We start from the raw sequence: 27,262 nt of genomic DNA, 5'->3' as shown, positions 1-27,262 counted from the left end.
CAGGCATAGTTATTCCGAGTATGGCACTCTGACTTCCTATTCTGTTAACTTGAGTTGGGGGGTTAATGTGTGTATTGGGTGTGTATGAGGGAGAGCAGAGGGAGTGGTGGTTACCAGGTTCCCAAACCAAATGGAACTTCACAGGCTTTTTCAGAAAATGACAAATTATAACAACATGAAAGGAAATCTACTGCTATCACTTCTCTCCAAGGTGTTTTCAAAACAAGAAAAATAGAAAAGGAGAAACTTAAAAAATTTGATGCCTCCCTGCAGAATAAGAGGCAAGTAAAATAAGAGGCATGACCTAGATATCTAGACCATCTGCAAAAATTCCAAATCAGTCATAAAATATTTCTGATTCTTCACAAAGCACTGTGACTTCCACTGTTACTATCTTCCTGAAGTTTCTCAGTCAGGTCAGATATAGGGAACCAATCAAATTAAAGGTGGCTGTGGCAGTCAATGAGCTATTAAGCTTCAATCATCTCCACCCAGATGGGATATTTTGTGCCTCTTCCTCCTCCCATGAAAAATAAGGGAGATAATATTTTGGTCTTACTCAAAGTAGTAAGGAATTATCCTGGTACTCAGTTGTCACAGATTTCCCTCAAAAGATTTCTTGTGATTTTAGGCATATCTTAGACTTTCTTCATGACAATAGATGTAATAATAACAAGCGCAGGGGAGGTGGTATTATCCGCCAATAATCAATAAAATCAATTAAATTATGGCCATCAAACAAAATATTAGAGCACAATTTTTGAAAATCAATGAGAAAACAAAATTGTAGCATTAAAATTTAATTAAAATATAGCATAATTATTTGGGTTGTATATTTAATTTTTTAAAAGACTGGAGGTAGGGGCAACTAGGTGGTGCAGTGAATAGAGCACTGGCCCAGGGGTCAGAAGGACCTGAGTTCAAAGCCAGCTTCAGACACTTAATAGCTGCCTAGCTGTGTGATCTTAGGCAAGTCACTTAACCCCATTGTCTTAAATAAATAAAAGACAGGAGGTAGTAATTGTGAAATAACATTCAATTATGAAATATCATTCTACAGCCCTATAGATGACTCAGAACAAGTAATATCATTTATTATTTTACATTTATTAATTTATTTCCAGAGAAAAGCACATGTCTTTCCATTGACAAGTCAATATGTTCCTAGAATGCAAGGTCCATATTTCCTTGTGTCTGCAAATGTATTTTACACCATGCTTGCTAAGTATCTGTCAATAACAAACATTTCCAAAAGATTTCAGAATTACCACAAACTGAAATACACTAATATCATTTCAAAAGATTATTAAAAATAAATATTAGACATATGATCTTTGTTCTAGAAACAAAAACAAATCAGAAAAAATGTTTTCTGTTTTTAAAGGAACCTGATATTTCAAGGCTTCGGTAACAATACAAAGTGTTTCTTTGCTAATTGGAGCTTGTTAGAAGTAACAGCAGAGTTATAACATTATAATCCACTACCCTAATCAAAAAATATTTCAAATTTTTTCCTCCAAGTCAAATTTCTAGGGAATGAACATTATAAGTAGCCACTATATGAAGAAATAAATATAACAGAAATGCAAAATTAATGACACATCTCTATCTTGTTCTTTGTCAAATAATCTTTTCTCTTATTCTCATTAAAATACTTCAGATTTAGTTAAGAATCAACATGTTGGAAAATTATTTTGCAGGCTTTTATGCTCTTATAATTTTTTAATTTCATCTTTTACATCTTTTTTGATTAAGGAGTTTGCTATATAAAATCTACCTTTCAGTATTTCTTAATGAGAATTTTTAACTTTCTTGCTTTTATTCTTTATTTTTCCAGCAGGAAAATAGAACCATATACTAAGATAAACCTTCAACATACATTGCATGATAATACTTTTTTTTCTAAGGCAAATGGGGTTAAGTGGCTTGCCCAAGGCTACACAGCTAGGTAATTAAGTGTCTGAGACCAGATTTGAACCCAGGTACTCCTGACTCCAAGGCCAGTGCTTTATCCACTATGCCACCTAGCTGCCCCACATGATAACACTTTAAAATTTCCACTAATGATAAAAAGTAGTTGAGGTGACAATGATGGCCGTCATTGTCAAAATCATATCATATTCATAGTGATAATAATATTATATCTTAATATCTTAGATAACTGATATACCAGGAGAACATATTACCTGACAGCATTAGTACCAATAATAATTCACTGTTTTAAAATCTCCAAAATCATCTATTTTTGAAATATTCTGTCTCTCTCTCTATCTCTTGTCATCTATCTCTTTCTAGTGCTCTACCTCAAGCTTTCTCCCCAATATCTCTCCATCTTCATTTTCCTTCTCCCTATTCTTCTTAACATCAGAGTCACTTACCAATAGATCTATAAAACCTATTATTTTGAAAAAAAATAAATATGTTCAAACAAAATAAATCAACCCAGTGGCTTCTCATAATCCATTAAAAGTTGGGGGGTTAGGGGGTTATATTTTTCATTCCTTAAAAAAACTGAGATCACCCATGAAAAAAGTTGTTAAAACCTAGGCATTCTGAAGCAAAGGTCTCAAACTCAGGTTAATAAATTGTTGATGGTTTAACAAAAATTTACATTACCTGTAAAATAAGAGCTTGAGAGAGTTCTCCATTAGTTTCAGTTGCAAAAGACACCATATGCTCTGGAAAAAAATTCTGTTTAAAAAAAGAAAAATGTCAGACCATCTTATACTGTAGCTTAAAAAGATAATATAATTAGTTTTCTACAAAAATGGTCCCCAATAACCCAGTGATACCCAACTCAGTGTTAGAAGGGACTACAGTCTACATCCCAAAGAGGTTAAACGAATAGTCCCTGGTCAGAAGGGATTGTGAACAACAGATAGCAAAAGAGTAGTGATTTTAAAAAAAAGGAAATATTATGATGATATGTTTTGATAGAAATAACACACCAAAAATCATTAGGAAAATCTTGATTTCAGTATTTCTGTCTTAAATAGAGCTCTAGCTTAAAAACTAGTTAGAATAGGATGAAAAAATCCTGAGGAGCATCCAAAGGAATCAGAAAAATAATTAAAGGTCAACAAAGAAAGTCCCTTAGAAAGTAGGTCATAAGAAATATTACTTTTTACTGTAAAGCCATTCAGTCATGTCTGATTCTTCATGACCATAGCCACCAGGTTCTTGTATATTCTACCGTCTTCCAAAGTCTAAGTTTATGTTCATTTTTTTTCCCTGACACTTTCCATCTCATCCACTTGCCATCCCCTTTAACTTTTGTCTTCAATCTTTCTCAAAGACCACAAAATATTAATTTTAAAAAAGTGAACTGACTTCAAGTATTTACTGAAAATGTTGGCTACTTTCCTTAAAAAAAATATGTGCGTTTTCTCTAAGAAAATATATGCAATTGGGGCAGCCTGGTTGTACACCTATCATGGAGTAAGATATGGGGGTCAAAGCATTCTAAAGCAAAGGTTCCTAACTTTTCTAAAGGAGAAATCAGCTTAGCATTCCCCTATAGTCTTTATTAAGGCAACTAGGTGGCTCAATGGAAGGAGCCTAGAGTCAGGAAAACCTGAATTCAAATCCTCCAATACTTACTAGCTGTGTGACCATGGGCAAGTCACTTAACCTGTATGCCTTCATCCATTGGAGAAGGAAAGAGCAAACCACTCTTTGCAAAATATCTTTGCAAAGAAAGCCCAATGGATAGTGTGGTCCACTGGGTCATGAAGAATCAGACATGCCTGAATGACTAAACAATAGGTTTTATCCTGGGGAAGGGGAATACGTTAAAAATGACATCACTTTCAGTATCAAAAGTGATCAAAGTGGAAAGAAGGGAGAGATATCACAATCTATCTCCCAGTAATTTATGGCCACTGGATTATCTACTTATGCAGCTGAATGGGTCCAACATAAGATACTAAAAAACTTAACTGGGTTAGTCCCTGGTTAACAAATAGTTAGTTATCTCATCTTTATTCAGACCCTTCCCAGGCTGGTAGGATTCGCCAGCCTCGGTGTTCCACTGATGAGAATCCAGGGGCATTTCTGCATCATAATGAGACGGCATACTACTCTAATGATGATGTTGCATAATATTCTATATTATATCTATTTGTGTGTCTCAAATCCCTCCTTAATTGAATACTCCCAAAGGCAAATAACATGATTTAGCTAAACTTTTTTTTTTTTAGTTATTTTCAAGGCAATGGGGTTAAGTGGCTTGCCCAAGGCCACACAGCTAGGTAATTATTAAATGTCTGAGGTCACATTTGAACTCAGGTACTTCTGATTCCAGGGCTGGTGCTCTATCCACTGTGCCACCTAGACACCCCTTAGCTAAACTTTTTATCATTCCAAGTGCTCAGAGAGAAACACTTATTATACAGCAGATAGTAACATGATTTCAAAACCAAACAAAAAAAGCAAGTTTAAGTGCTGCCTCTCAACATACTGGTATGTAATATAGAGATTTCTTACCTGCTCTAAGTAACCTCTAATCTCCTCACTTTAAGAATAATGGGTACCTGGGCAGCTAGGTGGCACAGTGGATAGAGCACCAGCCCTAGAGTCAAGAGGATATGAGTTCAAATCCAGCCTCAGACACTTAATAATTGCCTGCCTTGGGCAAATCACTTAACCCCATTGCCTTAAATAAAAAATTTAAAATAAAATAATAATGGGTATCTATTTGCATTGGTAGATGGCTTCCCCTCACCGAGGCATGCTCTATTGCAATGAAATCACAGGTTCATTTCTAATCCATGACTATCCCCATGCTTACCTCTGCACACAATGAGAACTAAATGTTTCTTGACCCAAACTGAAATTGAATTTGATGCATTTTCTTATGTTTTTTTTTCCATAAATAGCATGATGCAAAATCCCTTCTACTCTTGGCCAATTAACTCCTAAATGGTAGGGATTGTTTCTATTCTGTCTTTGTATCCACACAGCACTTACAATAGCACTTTAAAAACAATGTTTGCTGAACTGAATTGGTAATTCAGTTTGCTCAGATTTCTACATGAGTCAGAGAAGGGGTGAATGCTAAGAAATCCAATGAGGGACCAGAAGGTTCACCATCAAGCCAACTAGGATATCCTAGTCTAAGGTGATAACCTAAATGTAGACACTCCAGCATGCCTCTATAGAAACATAACTAAATGATCTTGCCTTTTCTCTTCTAGTCATACAAATATACTATATGGTTAAAGAATAAAGGATAACATATCTAAAGCATGTATTTTATATCAAGACCATCACTGTGGAACATCTCTTTAGATGTGTTTTAATTTCTTGCTTTTAATAAAGGTGCACACCAAGGAAGTGATTTCCACTAAAATTATACTCCCACTTGAGTTTTACTGCAACTATTATTTTCTTTATTGCGACTCATCCCATTATTTTCCAAATGCCAATTCTATCATGCCTGCTAAAATTCAAACTCTAAGGGATTTGGGATCATATCTTAATTATCTTTATATCTTTCCTATTGCTTAGCACAAGGCTTTACATATAGTAAGCAATTAAAAAGGTTGGTGGATGACTAAAATAATATAGTAAAAGAAAATAGAATGTAAAAAGGACTCTTTCAGGATTCTGGTAATGTTCAATTATCATATATATTATGAATATTTCCTAAAGGATAATTCTAACAATGAAAAATTTATAGCATAAATATGCCCAGTTACAGAAATAAACCAATTTAAAACATACCGAACATTCCTAATTTGCCAAATAATTTGTATGTTTCTTAGTACAGAATTCCTTTCCTATATTAAAGTTGATATCAATAAATAATAAATTTGTAATCTACTTCCCATGTATGATAATTTTTTTTAAAAAAGGCACCCTGACTGGACCAGAGAATAGTATGCATTCAAGCTATAACGTTAGATTCAAAGGATCATCAATTTAATTCCTGTCTACTACTACTCCCTCATTTTACAGGTGAGGAATATGAGGAACAGAGAGAACAAGTGAATTTGTTCAGTGTTGTAACTAGTCTGAGGCAGAATTTGAACCCAGATCCCCACAACTTGAAATCCACTATACTATATCAAGGTTTCTGAAAGGCTGAAGTCAATTTGTAAAAGAGAGAGTAGTTCTCCTCAGGTAACTAAGAGTCACCAGAGTTTCAATCAAACAATTCTCACTATGATCTGTTATGTCAAATTTGATTCCTGGAACTGGAATTTCTTATTTCCAATATATCATGTTTATGTGTATGTGTATATGAAGCAAGGGGTAGCTAGGTGGCACCATAGACAGAGCACAGGGCCTGGAGACAGGGAGAGTTCAAATCCAGCCTCAGACACTTCCTCGTTGTGTGATCCTGAGCAGTCCCTTGTTTGTCTCAATTTCCTCAATTGTAAAATGAGCTGAAGGAATCACTGCCTAGAAAAGCCCAAATGGGGTCTAACTCAACAACAACTATAACAAATTTGAGGCTGAGTCATTGCTGATTCTTTTTTCTTGCATTTTTCTCCTGAGTTTTTGTGAGTCTACTACTACTATTCTTCATTCATTGTAGCTACTTTTTATAGTACTTAGCTTAGCAGAAACAGTTCTTTTTCACAATCCATGTTTGATTACATCTTTCTAACATTTTACATCTCAAATCCTGATTGTGATAGCAACAAGGATGAAAATATCACCAATGCTCCCTGAAATACTCAGTTTCTTTCCTAAGACTTCACACTACTTAGAAATAATTCTTAATTTTTTGGTAGTACTGATCACAACACCACAAGTTATCAGATATGAATTACACAAGAAAGAAAAAAAGGAAGGAAGGAAGGAAGGAAGGAAGGAAGGAAGGAAGGAAGGAAGGAAAGAGAAAAGGAAAGAGAAAAGGAAAGAGAAAAGGAAAGAGAAAAGGAAAGAGAAAAGGAAAGAGAAAAGGAAAGAGAAAAGGAAAGAGAAAAGGAAAGAGAAAAGGAAAGAGAAAAGGAAAGAGAAAAGGAAAGAGAAAAGGAAAGAGAAAAGGAAAGAGAAAAGGAAAGAGAAAAGGAAAGAGAAAAGGAAAGAGAAAAGGAAAGAGAAAAGGAAAGAGAAAAGGAAAGAGAAAAGGAAAGAGAAAAGGAAAGAGAAAAGGAAAGAGAAAAGGAAAGAGAAAAGGAAAGAGAAAAGGAAAGAGAAAAGGAAAGAGAAAAGGAAAGGAAAGGAAAGGAAAGGAAAGGAAAGGAAAGGAAAGGAAAGGAAAGGAAAGGAAAGGAAAGGAAAGGAAAGGAAAGGAAAGGAAAGGAAAGGAAAGGAAAGGAAAGGAAAGGAAAGGAAAGGAAAGGAAAGGAAAGGAAAGGAAAGGAAAGGAAAGGAAAGAAATGCTACTCATATGGCTTGAAAGGTATGGGGAGGTTTTCTGTGACGGCTTGGATACATGCCAGGGGAAAGAACAGATTTTTGTACTGTATCAGCAGGAAGAAAAATAGAGGCCTAAATATCCTTCAAAAGGAAGCCACCAGTCATCTTTCCTCACTTCCTTCCCCTAGCACTTAACTGAATGCTTACTGCTTACTTGCTTACTGGAAGCACTACCAAATTCACATCATTCCTTGTAGGAGGAGGAGGAAGAGGAGGAGATGCTTCCTCTTTAGAGGGTACAGCTGACTCCTCTCAAGCTACAACATCTCTCTCTCTCTCTCTCTCTCTCTCTCTCTCTCTCTCTCTCTCTCTCTCTCTCTCTCTTTCTCTCCACATGCAGCTGGTGGATCAGGGGATAGAGCAACCCTCAGAGTCTGGAAGAAGATATAAGTTTAAAAGCAGCCTTAGAAATTTATGGGTTGTGGGACACTGAGAAAGTCACTTATACTCTATATACTCCAGTTTGCTCATCTGTGAAATGGGGCAATAAACACCTATCTTGAAGAATTTTTATGAGGATCAAATGAGGTATTGTCTGGCACTTAAAAACGATTGCTATACTTCCTATACCTTTTTATTTATTGTTTTTATACTGAAGCCCTCCCTCCTTTTTAATACTTAAAGCATATTCCATTCTATTAGATGTTCTTCATGATCCATTTACATTCCTTTCAATGAGAGGGTTCAGCCTATGCTTTGAGCCTATATAAGAAATACCTTGACAAAGTCAATTTAATCCATTAGGTATAAAGTAGGTTGCAAAATTCTCCCTGGACTACATACTTTCTCTATGTGATAGCCTTAATCCTTTCTGGTTTTCCTTTTTTTTCAGTTCCTGCTATGGTGATCATTTTTTCTACACCCAGTTTGTAAATAGCAGAATATCCAAATGGAAATGTTCAGCAGATAATTTTAAAATGCCGAATACTGCTGTAATCCCTTCCTATTTACCAGATGATGAAACCAAGGCTTAAAATTTAAATGTTTTGCCCAAGGCCACACAGCTAATTAGTGGCAGAATTGAAGCAAAAACACAAGTTTTATGACTCTTTGTCCCATGTACTTTTCATTATACCAATTATCTCATCTTTAACACAAGAAGAATCAAATACTTTTACATTTAAAACATACTAAAATCACTATTTTGCTTTCAAAAAGCTGAGTCTATAATTTAGAAATAATATGATTAATTTTGGAGACATTTATTAAAATGTTGTCTTTCAAAAATTACATTAAAATAACTAAAATGAAACATTTATTTTTCATTGCAGTATTTTATACTACTTATGGATATTACTTACCACTGGGTTTTTAAAGAATTCATATTTGGCATAATTTTTTCTAAAGTATAGCTTATTTTCTTCCTCCATTCCCCAGTTTGACTGAACTTCAATCACCAATTCATGGTCTTCTATTGTTCTTTCTGTAAAGATTGAGAATACATATGTAGTCTTCACTGTAGTCTAGCTTCTTATAACTATAGCAATGTTTAAATTTTAATTCAATTCTAAAATAGCCGTATTAATTTTCATATCAATGTAAAAATACAACTGAGACTGGGGAAAATAAAAATTTTAACAGACTTCTTTCTGTCAGTTATGTTTTAACTTTATTGCTATATTAGATATAAAATAAATCAGATCCTAAACATAAATAAATGTATAGGAAACAAGCAAATAATTCTACCTCTTTGTCATCCCAGGATAAAAATGTTTCTTTTTATATAATAAGTGCATTATTATACTTGAACAATTTACACTATAAAAAGATAACTTTTACATTAATAAACATTTATTTACTTTTTACTCATTCATAAAGATACTATCTTTTCACCGTCTTTGTGTGTGTGTGTGAATGCAAATTTTTCCCTAACTCTTTTTCTACCTAACCTCACCAATCTTAATCTAATTTCCCCCCATAAAGCTATGCTTGATCACCCCATGCAGTCAGAAATGATTAATCATGTTCCTAAGCTCCAGTAGCCCTTACATTGTTTAATCATTTGGTATTTATATATGCCACTTTATATCACTCATTACAATTTCTATATCTGAATGTTTCATATCTCAGGTAGACTAATCTCCTTGAAAGCAAAGACCATTTCATACTGACATAAAAGTTCAGATTTGTTCAACAAATGTTTACGAATTTATTAATTCCAAAGGGAAAAACTCCACAAACTATTAGCATGAAAACTGGCAAGAGTCTGAAAGTATGGAAACAGAAAAAGAAAGGAATTTGATTCCAAATAAAACCAGGCAAGATATCAAAATATGTAAACTATAACCTTATGTAAATTTTACATAATTCAATGCATTTCATATACAATCAAAGAATAAATAAAACAAAAGTTTTGCTAGGTTTTTTTTAATAAGCTATATTTAGTAGGTACCACAGTATATTTCAAAAAGAGAATTGCTTTAAGGAAACACCAGAGAAACTAGCTTTAATGAGTATGAGTTACAGTGTGCATAAAAAACCAGTATGGCCCAGAGAATGGTAATCAGTGGCGTGGGAGGGTAGGGGGAGAAAGGGAGATATTATAGGTTTCAGAATGATTATGGCCTGAAATGTTCAAATGATATTATTGATAATCACAACAATTTTCAGGTATTTCTAAGGCAAAAAATTACTTAGAACCAGTCTATTTTGGACCAGGAAGTGGAGTGTGAAAGAAAGGAAAATGGAACAAAGACTGCCAGATTAGCAGACTTAGATCTAAGCCTTTATTGTATCAGAGATGAAAATTATACAACGAGATTGTTGTGTAATTTGTTGTATATACAACTCTAACAAGAGAATTAGTAAAGGATATGGCAATAGTAAATAAAGAGGGAACTCAGGTCAAATGGCAATGACGTGAAATTTATCCAGACTAATTCATGAAATCTTCAAAGGTCAAAAACACACAAAAGGAAACTTTTCAGGGACTTATAGGGAAAGTCAGAATTAATCTTTTTCTTGCCAGGTGTGGTAGGCTAGGTGTAAATTTATAGGGGTCATTTTGGATCTGAAAGAAGAGAAATAGATTGATTTTTTACAGTTTTATAAGCATGAAAGATTATACCCATCAATACTATGGGGAAACAACTATTTAGCTGTTCATAAAGAGTGACTTTAATGTGCCACTTATAAAATCAATCATTATTTTATAGTTATAGTTTATATGTCATATTCAAGTTAATTTTAATTAGTCACTTTTTTAAAAAGTTTATTAAAAGAAAATAATAAAAAAATATGGCTGTTGGGAAGTTTGTCTGACAATTTCAGTAAAATGGTAAGCATCTCACTACAATTCAAATAAACTTATATGGTAGAAAAGGAAGTTAGTGGATGGATAGTTCCATAATAAAGCTACATATTTCCATCATATACTAAACATGGAGGCTAGAAAGGTGAATGTTCAATTGTAAAGTGAATCATAGGAAAAATAACAACTCTATAAAGAAAGGCATCTGAGTTTTGCATCTTGTTTAGTTAAAAGACTTTGACACACTAACAGACCACACTTAGCTCTGAACTTGCAAGTCTCAAGAAAATGTAACAACATGGAGGCAGAGAAATTTAATCATATCCATGCCTTATCACAGATAATATGGAAAAACTAAGTTAGAACCTCTTAATAAAATATCAATTTATAAGAAAATGTAGAAAGGCATTGTCTAGAATCTTGTTCTAAATTCATTTCTCATTATATGCTTTTCAATATTTATAGTTACCTTAAAAAACTTAGGTTACCTAGAAAAAGAAAAAAGGAATCCATAATTATAGAGTCATTGGCAACCAGTAGTTAAAAAAAGTTTTGCTCAAGAAATCTATATGCTACCCAACAAGATGCATCTATTAACTACTATTCAAATCTAGATTCATAGTCCTTTGGGTACAATGCACTAAGGTTCATATTTCACAAGATCAATTGCCAAAATTATCATGGTGACATCAGATTCTGCCTAAGACACTCTCTAGTGGTGTCCCTATGACCCTGAACAATTCTTAACCTCTCTTCAAATTTCCTCATCTGTAAAATAAGGATGCTGAATTCAACTTCTAAGGACCTTTTTTCTAAATCTGTGATCTTATAATTACCCACAATGGGCCTAAAATTTCAAGAATCACTCAGTAAATAGAAGTTAACATTTAGCTTCTATATTAAAGCCTCATACAAGTATATAGATTAGAGAAAGATAAGTTAATGCATAAAAATCTCAAGAAATATAGATTTAAACCCATAAAAAACAGTGTTAGATTTGGAGTCAGAAGCCCCAAATCGAATTCTAATTCTACTACCTACTGAGTGAGTTCATGGTCTCAACAGGCTACTACATTAGCCTGAGACATTTGAATTAGATGGTCTCGCTAATACCCTTTTCCAACCCTTAACTCTTATGATCTCATGGAAGGACTTCTAAAACAAAGTAAATGAGTAATTGCAATTTATTTATTCACATTTATAAAGTGTTTTGAGATTTGTAGAATATTTTCCCTACAACAACCCTATGATGTTGGCAGCTAATATTGTCATCTTTCAAATGAGGAAAACTTCAGCTCAGAAAAGTTGGATTACTTCATCCATGGTTTTATATGGAAGCTTTATAGGAAACACAAAGCTAGTGCTCCAACCCAGATCTTCTAACTTTTCATCTTTACACACTGAAAAAGTGGCTAAGAGGGAGTAACCAATGTTCATGAATTACCATACTGGGCAATTTAATCTGGGTATCCTTCTATCACAGCCCAGACCACTAACTCCCCTCAAAAAAAATATTCATAATGACCCTGATTCACCAAGGCAAAAATTCAATTATATTCAGCAAACTGCCAATAAAGCAAGCTATTACAGAATTCATTTAAAAAAAAATTTCTGAATACATGGTTTGGAGGCTCATGAGTTAGCTTTAGTCACCTAGAAATTTTCACTTTCTAGAACAGCTTATCAATTATACCAGATAAGGGTGACTAGGTAGCACAGTGGATAGAGCACCTGGAGTCAGGAGTACCTGAGTTCAAATCTGACCTCAGACATTTAGTAATTACCTAGCTGTGTGGCCTTGGGCAAGCCACTTAACCCCATTTGCCTTGAAAAAAAAAGCCCAATTATATCAGATAAATCACTGCTGTGAGTTAAAATGAAACAAAATGGAATGACTAGTCTAAGCTTATTTGAAATCTTGTGAGATATCTTTAAACTCTACCACTTAAAAGATCTTGGAAAAGTCATAAAATCTCTCGATGCTTCAGTGTCCTCATCTGTAAAACAGACCCTAGGGTCTAGTCCCTAACTCCTTGGATTAGTATAAGGATCAAATCAGACAATACTTGTAAGGTCCTCTGCAGGTCTTAAAATACTATATGAATGCATGTAGGTACCATTCTTGGAAATCAGCACCAATACTATATGTGATCGGTTAGCATGTCGAAAAGAAAGCATGCATCCTGCCTTCATTGCTTTTTTGTTATGTTTCATGGGAATCTGTGTTCTTGAAATGTATGTGGTGCAGGAACATGTAAGTTGACTTCCAGGGATATAAAGAGCAACAACTACAGTTCAATAAACAGGCTAGGTAAAATCTGCATTCTACCTTCACAATGTATATGTGTGCACGTTTGTGTGTATGTTGCTGTATATCCATTTACATGTATAGTCATTTATACCCTAGTATAAATTAAATTATCATCATCATTATTATTATTATTATTATTATTATTACTCATCATTTATAACTGACAACTAATTGAAAACTGGCTTTGTCTAGGGAAGTGGAAGAGAAAACATGAAGACATAGGGCATCAGAAAATGTAGAAAGACAAAGAAAGACAAAGAACAAAACAGAGCAAAATCGGTCTGTTTCTCAGTTTTCTTGGACCTAATCCTAAGGATCAGAAAAAAAGAAATATTTATAGCTATGTAGAATACTGAATACCTCTCAGCCCTTTCATCATTTCCTCCTTAGTTCCTTCTGGAACTTCTAGCAAAGTTCAATCAGTTAAAGATTAAAAAATACTTTTAAAACTAAAAAGAAATCAACATGAGAAATATTTCTATGAATGATGACAAATAAAATATCACAATTAGACACTTAAAAAGATCAAGATTCCATAATTAGTGTCAATATGAGAAACTGAGAGAAAAGGAGAAAGTTTATATAAAACATATGCCAAACTAAATAAGTAAAACCAAAAGAACTAGATATAGGTTTGAAAAATTCACTAAAGAGAAGTTGAACTTCAAATACAAGAAAACCAATGAAGAGGGTCCTTCAATTGAGATATTAAATCATATCTTTTCCCTAATGGCATGCAGGTAGAGAATTAGGAGAAAACAATGTTGTATACATGCTAATAAAGGTATTAACAGATGTTTCTGTTAAATTATTTTTGTCACAAGGTATGCTTCAGTCTAGAGAGCACTAGGGTATGAAATGAATATGACATATAGACAAAAAAGTATTCATAAAACATATTGTTTTAGATATGACAGTTCAAAATAATATCTTGATCAATCATTGAAAAAAACGAACACAGGGCTATCTCATTTAAATTTATTAACAATATTTTCTAATTTATTATTTTAAAAAATTTTTAACTCAGATTTAAAAATACAGCCAACATAGAAATTTTAATAATGATATATATTGAAATTTATTCTGATACTTCACAGAAAAAAAGCTACCCTAAAAATGCTACAAATGCAAAAGGAAAAAACCTGCATTTTTAATGTATGCTGAAAAAAACTGTATTTGCTATATAGCATACATATTTATAGACATCTTTGTCTTCTTTGCCAGCTATAGACAACTCCAATCATTTTAACAATGGCATAAAAAATTTGAAAATTTTCTATTTATAGAACATTAACAAATTTACTTTTGATGTTTCACAATTCACTGCAGCTTTATGACATCAGAAGGAAATACTACCAAATGGAAGTAAGTATATGTAATTCTGTTTTTTATTTAATTTTGAACAGAGTTTTTCTTTAAAAACAAAAACCTGTTCCTTCTGAAGCTGTTGATTTAGCTTCAAAGTCTTTTTTTTTTAAACCTCAATCCTCCAGGAATAGAAAGTGCTCACCTGTGACCTTCTGCCTGGGTTTCTTCAGTGAATCTACTGAAAGTACGGCATGGAGCTCAAATAGAAATCTGAGTCCCCACTCTTCTCCTCACTTGATAAGAGAAGAAACAAAAGTGGCTTTTTACCTCTAATTCCCCCAGAAAACAATTCTTACACCTTTGTTATAGGAAACTCCAGGAGACAAATGGTCCTTGTACTCCCATATGTTGGGGGGAACTACATAAATATTTTTTTCAGTCTTATTTTCAGGTAAAAATGAACAGTCACCTACCAAACAAAACAAAAATGAGAGAAGCCTTGGAAAAAAGAGGGCTCTATTTCTGAAGAAATTCTTAAACCAACAAATACTTTCTTAATAGAGGCAATATCACCAGGAAAACTGTCACTGTCAAATTTAACTGTTACTGTGGTCGGTGTCTATGACCTTCTTTCAACTTAGGCACTATAACCAGTTTCACAACACTAGAATCTTAAAAAAGTGCGCTATAAATCCCACCTCCTTGAACCCTTTCTTTCTTGATTGTTAATAACTAACTGCAGTCTAGTTCTGGACAGGCTTCACTTCCTGGCACCCTCAATTAAATACTATTCTTGATACAAACATTTATATTGGACATGATAACTACTCAGCTATTCACTCAAATATTGTATTAATTATATAATATAATTATAGTATATTAATATTATTCCACCTATTGCCTGAAACATTCTGGATTAAACATCTCTAATTTGTAAGAAGACAAAGGCTAGGAGAGAGGGAATCAATGTTTATAACTGTCTTTGTACAAAAACTCAGTTCCATGACTAAGTTGGTATTTAATTCCCATTTTAGTTGTTGTCAATGACAATATATCAGAAACATTGACAGTATAGAAAGCTACAAAACCATTTCAAGAAACATAAGATAAAATTTCACACTTTTTACATGGATGAACTGAACATACTCACTTCAAAAAAAAAAAAAAAAAAGGATTGCAGCCCTGTATCTTTTTCATCTCTATGAACTTCTGTCTGAAAGAGGTGGCACAAAGACAACTAAACAAACAAAAACTATTACAGAAAAAGCATCCAGTAATTCATTTTGACTGTTAAAATCACTAAGCTAAGAAGTTCATAGTGTCCCAATGTTACAATGAATTCCTCCTGAAGTGACTCCTGAGCAGTCTGAATATATGTGCTTGATAACTCAGGCTAATTGCCTCTGTTTCACACCGTAGCTTCAATTAGGAAACAAAACTAAAGGGAGGCAAATATGGATCTCATTAAGTTCCAGATGACTTCTTTGAGATTGAAGCTCTCTTTCCTTGTGTACTGCTAAGTAAGAGCAGGAATGTGCTTCCAGGGAACTACAGTGACATCCAGTGGATATGAAGAAACACAGACCTGCTTCAAATCTGCATTACTGAAACAGGGCTTGAATTAGAAGCATAAGAAATTTTAAAATCTTAAGTGTGTGTCAACGTGAAGGGATATATATATATATATATATATATATATATATACACATACATATATATGTATGTAAATATACATATATATGTATATATGTGGGTGTGTGTATATATATGCATATATAAATATATATATATATATATATATATATACATACATATATATTATATGACTAGTTGCTTCAATAAGGACCATGAGCCTATCAGAGTGAAGAATCCATCAGTTAAGTAAGAAAAGGTATATGGTAGGTCCACTGTGGACCCTGTCCAAAAGAGAAGCATAACAACCAGATATCATTTACAAGATATATCAAGAATTGATTTAATGTTATAATTTCAAAACTGCTAAATGTTCAAAGGATATGAATAGTCAGGACTCAAGGGAAGAAATTCAATCTATCAATAGCCATATGGAAAAAAAATGCTCCAAACACTAATAATTAGAGATGCAAATTATCACTCCCAGCAGATTGGTAAAGTTAAGGGAAAAAAAGGAAAATGACAAATATTGGAGGAACTATGGGAAAACAGGCATATTAACGGTCTGCTGGTGGAGCTGGGAATTGGTCCAACCATTCTGGAAAGCAATTTGGAACAATGCCAGGCTGGCAGGATTTTCAAATATCAGTTTATAAAAAATTCTGTCTACTGCTCAACCCTGCTGAAACAACTTCAATTATTTCCAGTTTCCTATAGGATAAAATGCAAATTTCTCAGGTTAGCATTTAAGTCTCTCTGTATTCTGGTTTCAACCCATTTTTTTAAACTTTATTTCATAGCACTATGAACTCTGTATTCCAAGCTAATTAGAATATTAGTAATTCCTTAAACTTGAGACAAATTTATAATTCCTTGTATTTGTATAAGCTCTACAACATGTCTAGAATGTAATCCCATCCTCAGGTCTGCCTTTGGAAATCAGGCATCCACTACACTTTCATGTCTCTATCATGACCTACTAGGGCCATCTCTACTCCTCCCCACTGGTATCTTGGACTCAGCCACTGGAACTATCCTGGGTTCAGTCAAATCAACTTTGGTCATATGTTTCCCAGATCCTCATGTCTTCCACACTTCTAGTTCATACTCTATTGCCACCCCTTTCAAATTCCCCCTTTTATATGTCATTTTTTCCCCCAATAAAATGTAAGCTCCTAGAATGCAGGTCCTGTTTTTCTTCCCTATATTTACATCTCTGCCTAAAAGCAAAGTAAGAACTCAATGAATGCTTTATCTTTCTATCTAAGGCCGTGACCATTCCAATGCTCTTTTCTCCATGAAGCATTCCCTAACTCTCATCCCCTATCCTCACCAGTACCCTGCTATTTCAAGTGCTCTCTCCCTCAATTTTTGAATTCCATACTTGTTTATGGACATGTTGAACATAAGAGGCAAAATGGTGTCTAGTAGTAGCAGTGGATAAGCTTAGAAGGGAAATGGTTCTGAATCTTGGAAGTTAATATTTGGATAAGCACACTGTTGACTGAGAAATTTTAACCAAAAATTCTGCAAAACACATAACACTTAATCAGAGAAGTTTTGACAAATCATTCTTTAGCATAATAGGCTGTTAACATTACAAATTTCATTTACAGGTGAATAAATCAAGATTTCATTATCTAGTTCAAGGGCATTTTCCTGCTATTTACATATAATGACATCTAAGAAAAAATATATAATTTATCTTCATTCACTAAAAAAAAGTAATAAGCAAAGAATGTCATTCAATGCTACTATTCATCCTAGAAAATATCTACAAGATTATTTATGAAACATGAAAAAAGAACTAATAGATATCATTTTGACATTTAGCAATAAGGTAAATGACAAATGAGCACAAGCTACAAAAAAGAAATATTTGTATCTTTTATCACTAGTTGTATTTGATTACTATTTTTTAAAAGATCTCTAATTTTAATTCTCATATGTTTTAACCTGAATCATAAAGCAAGATGAACTGGCTACTCCAAGAATAATGTACTCTATCTCTCAGATTCAGGCATCTTTCCATACCTGGAATATTCATCTCCTCAATTTTACCTTCTGAAATCCCTGGCTTCACTTTCAACCCAACCAAAATCCCATCTCTTAAAGCAAGATTTTCTTCCACCTCTCTTTAAAACGTTTCCTATTTGTTGCTGTACAAATTTGCTTTGTATGTAATTTGTTTGTATGTTGTCTCCCCTTTTAGAGAATAAGTTCTTTGAGAGCAGGGGCTATCTTTTGCCTCTGTGTATAACCTCAGTTCTTAGGCACAATGTCTAGTACATAATATAGGCATTTAATAAATGTTTACTGATCAATTGATTAACATAACTTAAATATGGTTCTAAGTCCTATATCAGGTGACATTTTAGAAAAAATTATTGGTTCATATCCTTATTTTTTAACAGTTTCTAGGAAAAAAATAAAAATGTTTAAATATCTTTATCTCCCCACTTCACTTATAAGAATTTTTTTCACTTTTTCTCATCCTCAGACATCCAAAACACATGGGAACAGCCTACCTAAATAAAGTATTTATATATGAAACAGAGTAGAACAGTGGTAAAGTACTAACCTTTGAATCTGGAAGACCTGGGTTTAAGTCTTATCTCAGACACATATTGCTTATCCTAAGCAAGTCACTTAATTTCTCAATGCCCAGACAACTCTGTAAGACCATAAATTGTAGCAGATAGATATTGGCAGAGGAAGTTTTCTCACCTGAAAGTGGGTGTCTGTGTGTATATAAGATATAGATATAGATATTCTTTCTCTTACCCAACCACCCTAAACAACTTCCCTAATTGACCTCCAAATCTCATCTCTTCCATTGGACTAACTGAATAATCATTCCATCTCTTTCTCTCTAATTTTCAATCTCTCCTAATCTACTGATTCATTCCCCACTAACTACAAACATATCCAGGTCTGCTTCTCCTTAAAAACTCTACCCAACATTCTCCTAAACTATCATTCTATATTACTATAAATCATGCAACATTGCTCTCCTCCCTTTCACAAATTTCTAGGGAAAAAAGCTGTCAACATTCACTGCCTCAACTTCTCAATCACTTCTCAACCCCTTGAAATCTGGCTTCCAATTCTATTACTCAACTGCAGCTGCCCTCTCCACAGCTATCAGTGACCTCTATATTGCCAAATTGCTTTTTCTCAATCTTCAGGCTTCTTGGCTTCTCTGCAGCACTTCAACTACTGACAACCTCCTCTTGATGGATTCTCTCCTCTATGGGCTTTCATGACACCATTTTCTCTTGGATCTTCTAATAACTGTCTCACCACTCCTTTCCAATATCTTGCTGAACCATAACTATGGGTATACTATAATCTCTATCCTTCACGTCTTTTCTCTTTAAACTCTCTTGTTAAATTCATCAAGTCCCCCTGAGTTAAATTTTCATCTATATGCAAGTAATCTCATATATATATATATATATATATATATATATATATATACACACACACACACACATATACACACACACACACACACACACACACACACACACACAGTACTAGGTTCTTGCTTTCTGAGTCTCAGGTCACCAACTGTCTATTGTCCATTTCAAATTGGATGTTCTATAGGAGTCTCAAACACTGTAAACCCCAAACATAACTCATTTTTTCCCAAAAAAACCATCCCTCATCTGAAAATTCTTATTATAGATGAGGTCATGACTATCTTTATAGTCATTCAGGTCGAAAACCTTGGTGTCATCCTCTCTCTCTCTCTCTCTCTCTCTCTCTCTCTCTCTCTCTCTCTCTCTCTCTCTCTCTCTCTCCCCATATAACCAATCAGTTGCAAAACTTTGCCAATTCTTACACAATATCCCTCGAGCCATCTTTTCTAAAGAAACAGCTGATGGCACAGTAATTAGAGCAGTCATAAAGATTAGAGTTCAAAGCTGGTCTCAGATACTTAATAGCTCTGTGAAACTGGCAAGTCACTCAACCTCTGCCTCAGTTTCCTCATCTGTGAAATGGGGATAATAATAATAATAATAACCACCTCATAAATTTGTGGGGATCAAATGAGTTAACATTTGAAAAAAAAGTGCTTACTTAGAACTGTGTCTGAAACATAATAGTCACAGCATAAATACTTTTCCCTTCCCTTTCCCTGTTTCCACCTCTCTTACCAATCTAGCTAAAGCCTTCATTATCTTTCCCCAGGAATATTACAATCGCCTCTCAATTGCTCTCTTGCCCAATTTTATCCTCTATCAGAGATGCATGTTCCACTTAATTTTCAAAGTGAAAATACTAAAGCACAAGCCTAACACAACTCAACAAAGTCCAACAGATCCTTTAAAAAGGATTTTTAATCCTCTAGAATTAAAACTGTATATATTTTTTGGGGTTTAGAATTCACAATCTGGCCCCAACATTACAGATTCCATAAAGCTGGTTTATTTTTCAAACAACCTAGAATGTACCCCCTCCTCATCTCCACATCTTCAAATTACTCATTTCCTCTGAAGCTCAGTTTAAGTAATACTACATAAACTAGATCTACCATGAAAAAAATTAATGTATTATCATGTCTTCCCCCATAGAATGTAGATGGTTTCATTTCTGTCCATCTATCCCCAGTGACTCATATCTGGAACAAAGTAAGTACTTGATAAATGTTTGTTGACTAGTTGACATTCTCCATGTGAAAAAATTAAGGAAATATAGACTGTTATTTGCACTGGAAACTGAAGCAGCAAATGGGGAAAGTCTGACACCTGTCTACCAAAAAAAAAAAAAACCATCCAAAAGCAGACTTGACTTTGGAAGCTATTTCATATATTTAAATCAGACTGGAGGGTATCCTTCAGATATCCTAGCATCTACCATTAGAATGCCCAAATTATGATTTATCTCATTCAGATACCTACATACATTCTTACCAGGTCACCCAAGGAGGTTGGGAAATTTCCTCTATCAATCTAGAATTTCCCTGGACAAGTCTATGTTTTGGTTTAAGGAAGTAATTAAAGTTGCTAAATATTCATCTGAGAAAGACTTATAATATATAAGTCCTCTAATGAAACCAATGCTACTTTTTGTTAAAACTTTTAAGGAAAGTGAATTGAAAGACTATTTCTGGCTGATTTCAGTCCACAATTTGTGTATATCTGAAGAAGATTCATCATGTTATAAAGGAAGAGTATTTCTGAGATAGATGATTCTTGAGAAATTTTCACATTTGTTGAATTAAATGGAAATCCAGTTCTGTCTCCTTACCTATACCTATGTGAGGAAGGTGTTCAATAAGAGTCCAACTGTTGTCATCGATGTAATGATTCTTAAGGATTAACAATTGGCAAACATCTCTGGCTGTTATATCACTTGGTACTTCCAATGCTCTGCTGGTGCCATCCTCATTGTACACTTTAATTACCTGTGCAAACAGAAAAGGGGACATGTGGCTATTATATTCTGGTCAAGCACTGATCACCAGAAGACATCTCAAGTGAACTGTAAAGAAAGAGATCATCCAACTTATCTTTTTATATAATTAAAACTTTATTTAAAAGTGTACTCTTAGACATACTTTCCAACAATTATCATTTCTCTAACCACAGGATTTCATTTATTCACAGACCTGATTAGTAGAAGAGGTAGAAAAGATAATACTTGTTATTATCATCTGGAACATTTTGCTCTATGTAAAATATTTCTATGGAGGAGAAACCCACCAAAAATAATTCATCATCCAAAATGCATTTCACTGGTAAACCAGAGAGGTAGGTAGCTTGACAGACTTGATCTAGAGAGAATGTTGAAGTCAGCAAAACCTTGGTCAAGTTCTGCCTCTGATAGAAATAGATTGTGACCCTGAGCACATCTCCAAGACCTGCAGTGCCCAAGACAATTCTCTAAGACTACAAATTACAGAGAAGGTGGTAATCTGCTTTTGGTAGAGTTTCTTCCCTTGGAAATTCCTGATGTCAATCAAATAGTATATCCTATCCCTATCCCTTTATTCATGTTTAGATCTATTTCAGATATTAAATTAAGGAAAGTTATTTGGCCCTATGAATCAATGAAATATCATAAAAGCATCAGTGAAGCAGATAAAAAAATGAACACTGACACTATGATTAAGCCTGTTCTAAATTTTACTTCCCTCTAAAGAAAATAATAAAAAGTTAACAGAATTAATTTTTAAAAATCCAAATATAAAAAAACCCTTTTGCTTGATGTGAATCTATTTTGCTTTCAATTTTTTGATGGATAGATATGGTAATGATCATTTTTAATAAATTCCACTTGTAATTAAAAAGCAATATAGTGAGAATTTCATATTTGTAACACAAAAATATACCAAACACTTAAGAAAGAATGAATGAATAGCTAAAATTGTCCACCATTTAAACAGGACAGCTAGCTGGGCTTGGAATCAGGAAGGCTCTTCCTGAATTCAAATCTGACCTCAGATACTTATTGACTGCATGACCTTGAGCAGGTCTCTTAATCTTGTAGGATTCCAGTATCTTTGCCAAGAAAATCCCAAATGAGGTTAACAAAAAGTTGGGACACCACTGAAAACCAAATGAACAAATAAAAACATTTAAACAATCCTGCTAGATTAGAAAAGTATCTCTCTTTGCCTAAAAATGTAAAATTAACACTTTATGTTTTCTGGGTAATTATGCATCCTAGCCACTTGACTAAGCAAGCTATTCCACATCTGAGCCTCAGTTTTCTTATCTGTAATATAAGGAATATCTTCACTACTTCACAATGTTGTGAGCAAAGCATCCTTTTAACTTTGAAAGTCTCATATGTATGAGCTATTATTATAATTGTTGCATATATATTTTTAAAACCAGCACAAAAATAATATACAGTGTTACATTTCAAACTGACCAAAGTTCTGCTTTTTGTCAAATACTCCCTGTATAACCTTGAAAAACTAGTAAAACAAGACTTCAGTCTTTTGAACTTGAATATCCTTATTGGTCAAATTCAATGGCATTTAATTCTATTAACAAGATAATCTAAGGGGTGTAGTTTTTATGGAACGCTGAGTAGTATATATTCTTTAATACATGAGGAAGAAACAAGTAATAGGGAACAGCATTCTTTTCTGAAATGCTTAGGTTTAATACACCTTTCTTTGGTACTCAGTGCAAAAAAAAACATAAAATTAAAATATTTTGCTATATTGGCTTTAAATTCACTGAATAAAAATATTTTTTCATCCTTTATGTCAGTGTGCTATTAATTGACTATATTAGAGTCAATCTATGGCACATCATAAATTCTAACATAAATTAATCTATCATTAATTTCCTGGACTGATGTTACTCATATTCCCCATGGCCAAAAACTTCATTACTTCTTGGCCAATGCACAAATGATGAGTCTTTCCCTACTTAGCACATCTGCAATGATACTCAAAGACTTTACAGTCTGTTAGACTCAATGATTATTGATAGACCCTTAGATAATCCAGGATGTTTGGTAGAAAGCATAGGGGGAGGGAGAAGAATATATAAAAAGGCTACAATCACCTTCACCTGAAGGGATGCCCACATTACTGAGATAATAGATTCATTGAAGTAAACTAAACTGATCTTTTTCAACTTTGTGTTTGGATGGATTTTTTCCCCTTGAGTTGGCAGTTCCCATTTGGCACCTATCCAAGACATATTTTCAAAGTCATCTTGACTACATACATATATATATGGATGGGTGGATGGTTATGAAAGAAGACATGTGAGGAGAGACAGGCAGAAAGAGAAAGAAACAAAGATAAAAAAAGAGAGGAATAGAGAGAGAGAGAGAGGGAGCAAAAGAGTAAAAAAGACATCAGAGAGACAAGAGAGAGTAACAAAGAGCAAGAGACAAAGAGCAGTCAGAGAGAATGACAGAGGGTCAGAGACAGTATGACAGAGACAGTACAGTGAGTGACAGCGACAGAAAGTGACAGAAAATAAGAAATGAGAGAACTTTCTGTCCAAAACTGCCAAGAAAATGGACTAAAGATGTTAAAGAAAAAAATAGACTTTTATTTGGAAGACAGCATATAGGTCACTAAATCAGGACTTCTATATGAAGTAGAGTCTTTATACTCGATGTTTAAAGACATAATTCTGTCTTTCACGGTAAAATTCTACACCAGTTCCATTCTATATAAATATGGCTATAATCTTAAGAGTGTGCTTTTGATAGAAAAACATTCAGCTAAGTTTTGTGTTTATTCTTTCTCAGAAAAAAAGAAAGATAAAAGAAAATGCGAACAAACACCCACTGTCCCCTTGGAGTTTCAAAAAAGTACATTCCCACAGAAATCAGGAATAGCCTAAATCTTGGCAACTTTTTTAAACTTTAAAACTTTCCCAAAGACTATTCATAATTAGAACACTCTGTAGTTTTGGCATAATTTTAATGCATTTTTACACTGTGTTGCTTCATTTGCTCTATATACCAAAAAGAGAAAAGAAGTTTAAAATTTTATGCAAGCATGATATATAATAAAAAGCAATCACACACTTTCCAGTACAATAACCTAGACTGTTCTATAAAATGCTACAGTATAAGAAGAAGAAGAAGAATATTTATTTTTGCTGTCTCCACTAAATCATCAGAAACTGCAGACTCACAGGAGAGAACCACCTAAAAGGAGATTTCACCTAAAGGAGAATAAACTTTTCTTGTTTGAACCAGTGGAAAGAAACTAGTTTTTTGAGACAGGGAGGACCATGATAAGAGTCTGATTAGAATAACTTATCAGTATAAATAAAACTACTGCCAAAGGCCACCAGACTATCCACTGACTATGTTTGGTATTTCTCATAAAGTCATAGTAATTATAGACATAATAACCTTGAACTTTGTTATACTTTAATAGGTCTTTTTATTTTTAAAGCTGCTGTGAAGAATATGATATCCAAGAATGAAAAATTAATGATATAAGTAAAGGACATGTAAAAGGTACATTAACAGAAGACTAGTTTCAAAACTAACTGACAACATGCAAAAAAAAAAGAAAATTAACAAAAATTATTTTTAAAAGTTTAAGGCACTTAAATTCCCATTCATAATGAAAATATTTGCAAAGAATTAATGAGATTTGCTTAAGTTTTTTGAATGACAACTAGTCAAAGAAATCGAACAATATAAAAAAATTAAATAAAAAATATATGAAAGTCAATCCAATGAAAGTTAATAAGATTCATATCTTTTTGTGAATGTGTAGAATACATACATATATGTCAGAGGCAAATAAACTAAAGAATGGCTGAAAATCTTCTGAGAGCAAAATATTTTAAGAAGTTTTTAAAGAAACAAAGTAAACAGTGCTTAGACCAAGAATATACTCATAAACTAAGCACAGATCTTTTTAATTTTCTCCAAATGAAATGGAGTAATGTATCATTTTAAATCACTTTTAATCTAGATTTACAAGAGAACTCTAATTATTCCAAAATTATTCTTCAATAATTTGGTCATTTCAAAAGATGATAATACAATACAAAGAAATTAAAGAGGATACTCCCCTATCTAGTCAACAGTAAGGTCTTTTCTAATTTTTTTTTTCTCAAGGGAATGTAGAAAAAATAGAAAAAACAGAAATATAGCTATGTACATTAAAAAAATAAGCACTAACAAAAATACAAGGATTAATAAGCATATATATCTGATTTGTCTCAAAAACTGTAGAGAATTTCTATAGGGTTCGAAATTTCATTTTTATCACTCTTAGTGACTTAGATAATGTTTTGAAAAAAATAAATGATCAACATGTGCTTGTTAAATGTATATTCATATAAGGAAGGGTCCTAAATATATGGTTCAATTAGGGAGTTGCTTGAAAATGATTTTTAAAAATAATTTAAACAGAATAAATTTCATTAATTCTGTGTTTGATGTCAAAGACTGCTGTTAAATTAGTATATATGAGTTAATTGTACTTATAAATACTTGTGCATAAGATAAAGTCATTTCTCTAAGTAGAAGTGATTTAGAATTTCTTATTATTTTATTTTTCCAAATTACATAACTTTCACTACTGACAAATGTTCAACAAATACCAGAGTCTCATTAAAAGTTACTGTTCTCAAGATATAAGCCGCTATTAAAGCTGCCTTTTTTTCTAAAATATAGCATTCTAGCTCTTAAATTATGACACAATTAAAAGCTTATGTTTTGAGACCGAGGTTACCAGTATAATATAAACTGTTTCCCATGAAATTTGAGCATAAATATCCAGTTTCTTAATTCACAAGTTCTAAGAAAGTCTCTAATCAATACTTGGAAATATAAGGAAAAAAGTTAGTTGAAGAAAGTCTGACTTGTCTTTGTGTATAGTGAAGAAGAAGCCCAGAAAGACAGTTTAACTGAAGTTGGTTCCTTTACTCTATTATCTACCCAAACTTCCCCGAAAGACTTCAGACTATCTTTTTTAGTTTCCTATGATTCTTTTTCCCTTACTGAGAAGTGGTATGACATAGACTCAATAAATTTGAGAAGGAAAATAATTTTAAAAGAGCAACTAGTGGGGATTCTCTCAACTGACGCTAATCAGTAAATTATCTATAAGTTCTAGTCTTATGAGTTTCCCGTAGCACTGAAAAGTTAGATGGTTTAGCCACTGATAAACAGTGTCAGAATGTGTCAGAGGCAGGCCTTGAACATGTGTTTCCCCTTGAACTCAAGGCCAGCATACCACAATGCCCTTATACTGCATCTTATTTTTTTTAAAAAGTATATATGAACATTTATATATGTGTGTGTGTTTATTTATGTGTGTACAGTTATATAAATATGCATACACATGTATATTTATACATATAGTCACACTTTTTCATGGTTCAATATTACATTGATAAGAAACATCTTATCAACTGAATTTAAAATATAAAGCTAGTGTCTAAAGAACCATAATGCTCAATTATACCAAAAAAAATCTAGCTTTACTCACATATTAAATGGACACCAGAGGGCGCCTTCACATACTAAGATATAAGAGACCCTTTTTAACTCATTAAATTTGAATTGGACAAAAGTTGCACAGTTCAAAATAAGTATATGTACAGGATCTAAATCAAATAAAAAATTCATTAAAATTAAATTTAAAGTTGAATTCATTTAAAAATTAAAATAAAATTCACTTAAAATCATTCTGGATTAAAAATATTTAACACTATGTCTTCCAGCATTTTTTTCTTTTTCTTCTTTTTTCTGATTATTCTGTGTAATCTATGCAACTTGAAAATCATTTCTCAAGTTAAGCTTTCTTTTTCTATTTTCAGAATACAACTGCTGAGAATCTAATTCAAATGGAGTTCTGCAACAAGAAAGTACTTCTATAAATATTCTGAATGTTTTTCAAATAATATCATTGGTAGTTCTTCACAAGAGTAAAT

The 27,262-nt window shown here is 33.1% G+C and overlaps 1 protein-coding gene across 5 annotated transcripts in view; it reads right to left on the bottom strand.

The window, feature by feature from the left end:
- Positions 1-27,262, bottom strand: part of GRB14 (growth factor receptor bound protein 14) — a 149,240-nt gene that overhangs the window by 35,276 nt on the left and 86,702 nt on the right. For all 5 annotated transcript variants that reach the window (XM_074215829.1, XM_074215831.1, XM_074215832.1 and 2 more), the window contains 3 exons: positions 21,129-21,285; positions 8,673-8,794; positions 2,617-2,691 (listed from right to left, as the gene is read on the bottom strand). In XM_074215829.1, the coding sequence (XP_074071930.1) occupies positions 2,617-2,691; positions 8,673-8,794; positions 21,129-21,285 (354 nt within the window). The remainder of the gene's footprint in view (positions 1-2,616; positions 2,692-8,672; positions 8,795-21,128; positions 21,286-27,262) is intronic.

This window comes from Macrotis lagotis, chromosome 1, assembly GCF_037893015.1.
Source record: "Macrotis lagotis isolate mMagLag1 chromosome 1, bilby.v1.9.chrom.fasta, whole genome shotgun sequence".
Taxonomy (NCBI): Eukaryota; Metazoa; Chordata; class Mammalia; order Peramelemorphia; family Peramelidae; genus Macrotis; species Macrotis lagotis.
The sequence above is the reverse complement of the archived record's forward strand: the minus strand, read 5'-3'. Positions and strand labels throughout refer to the sequence as shown.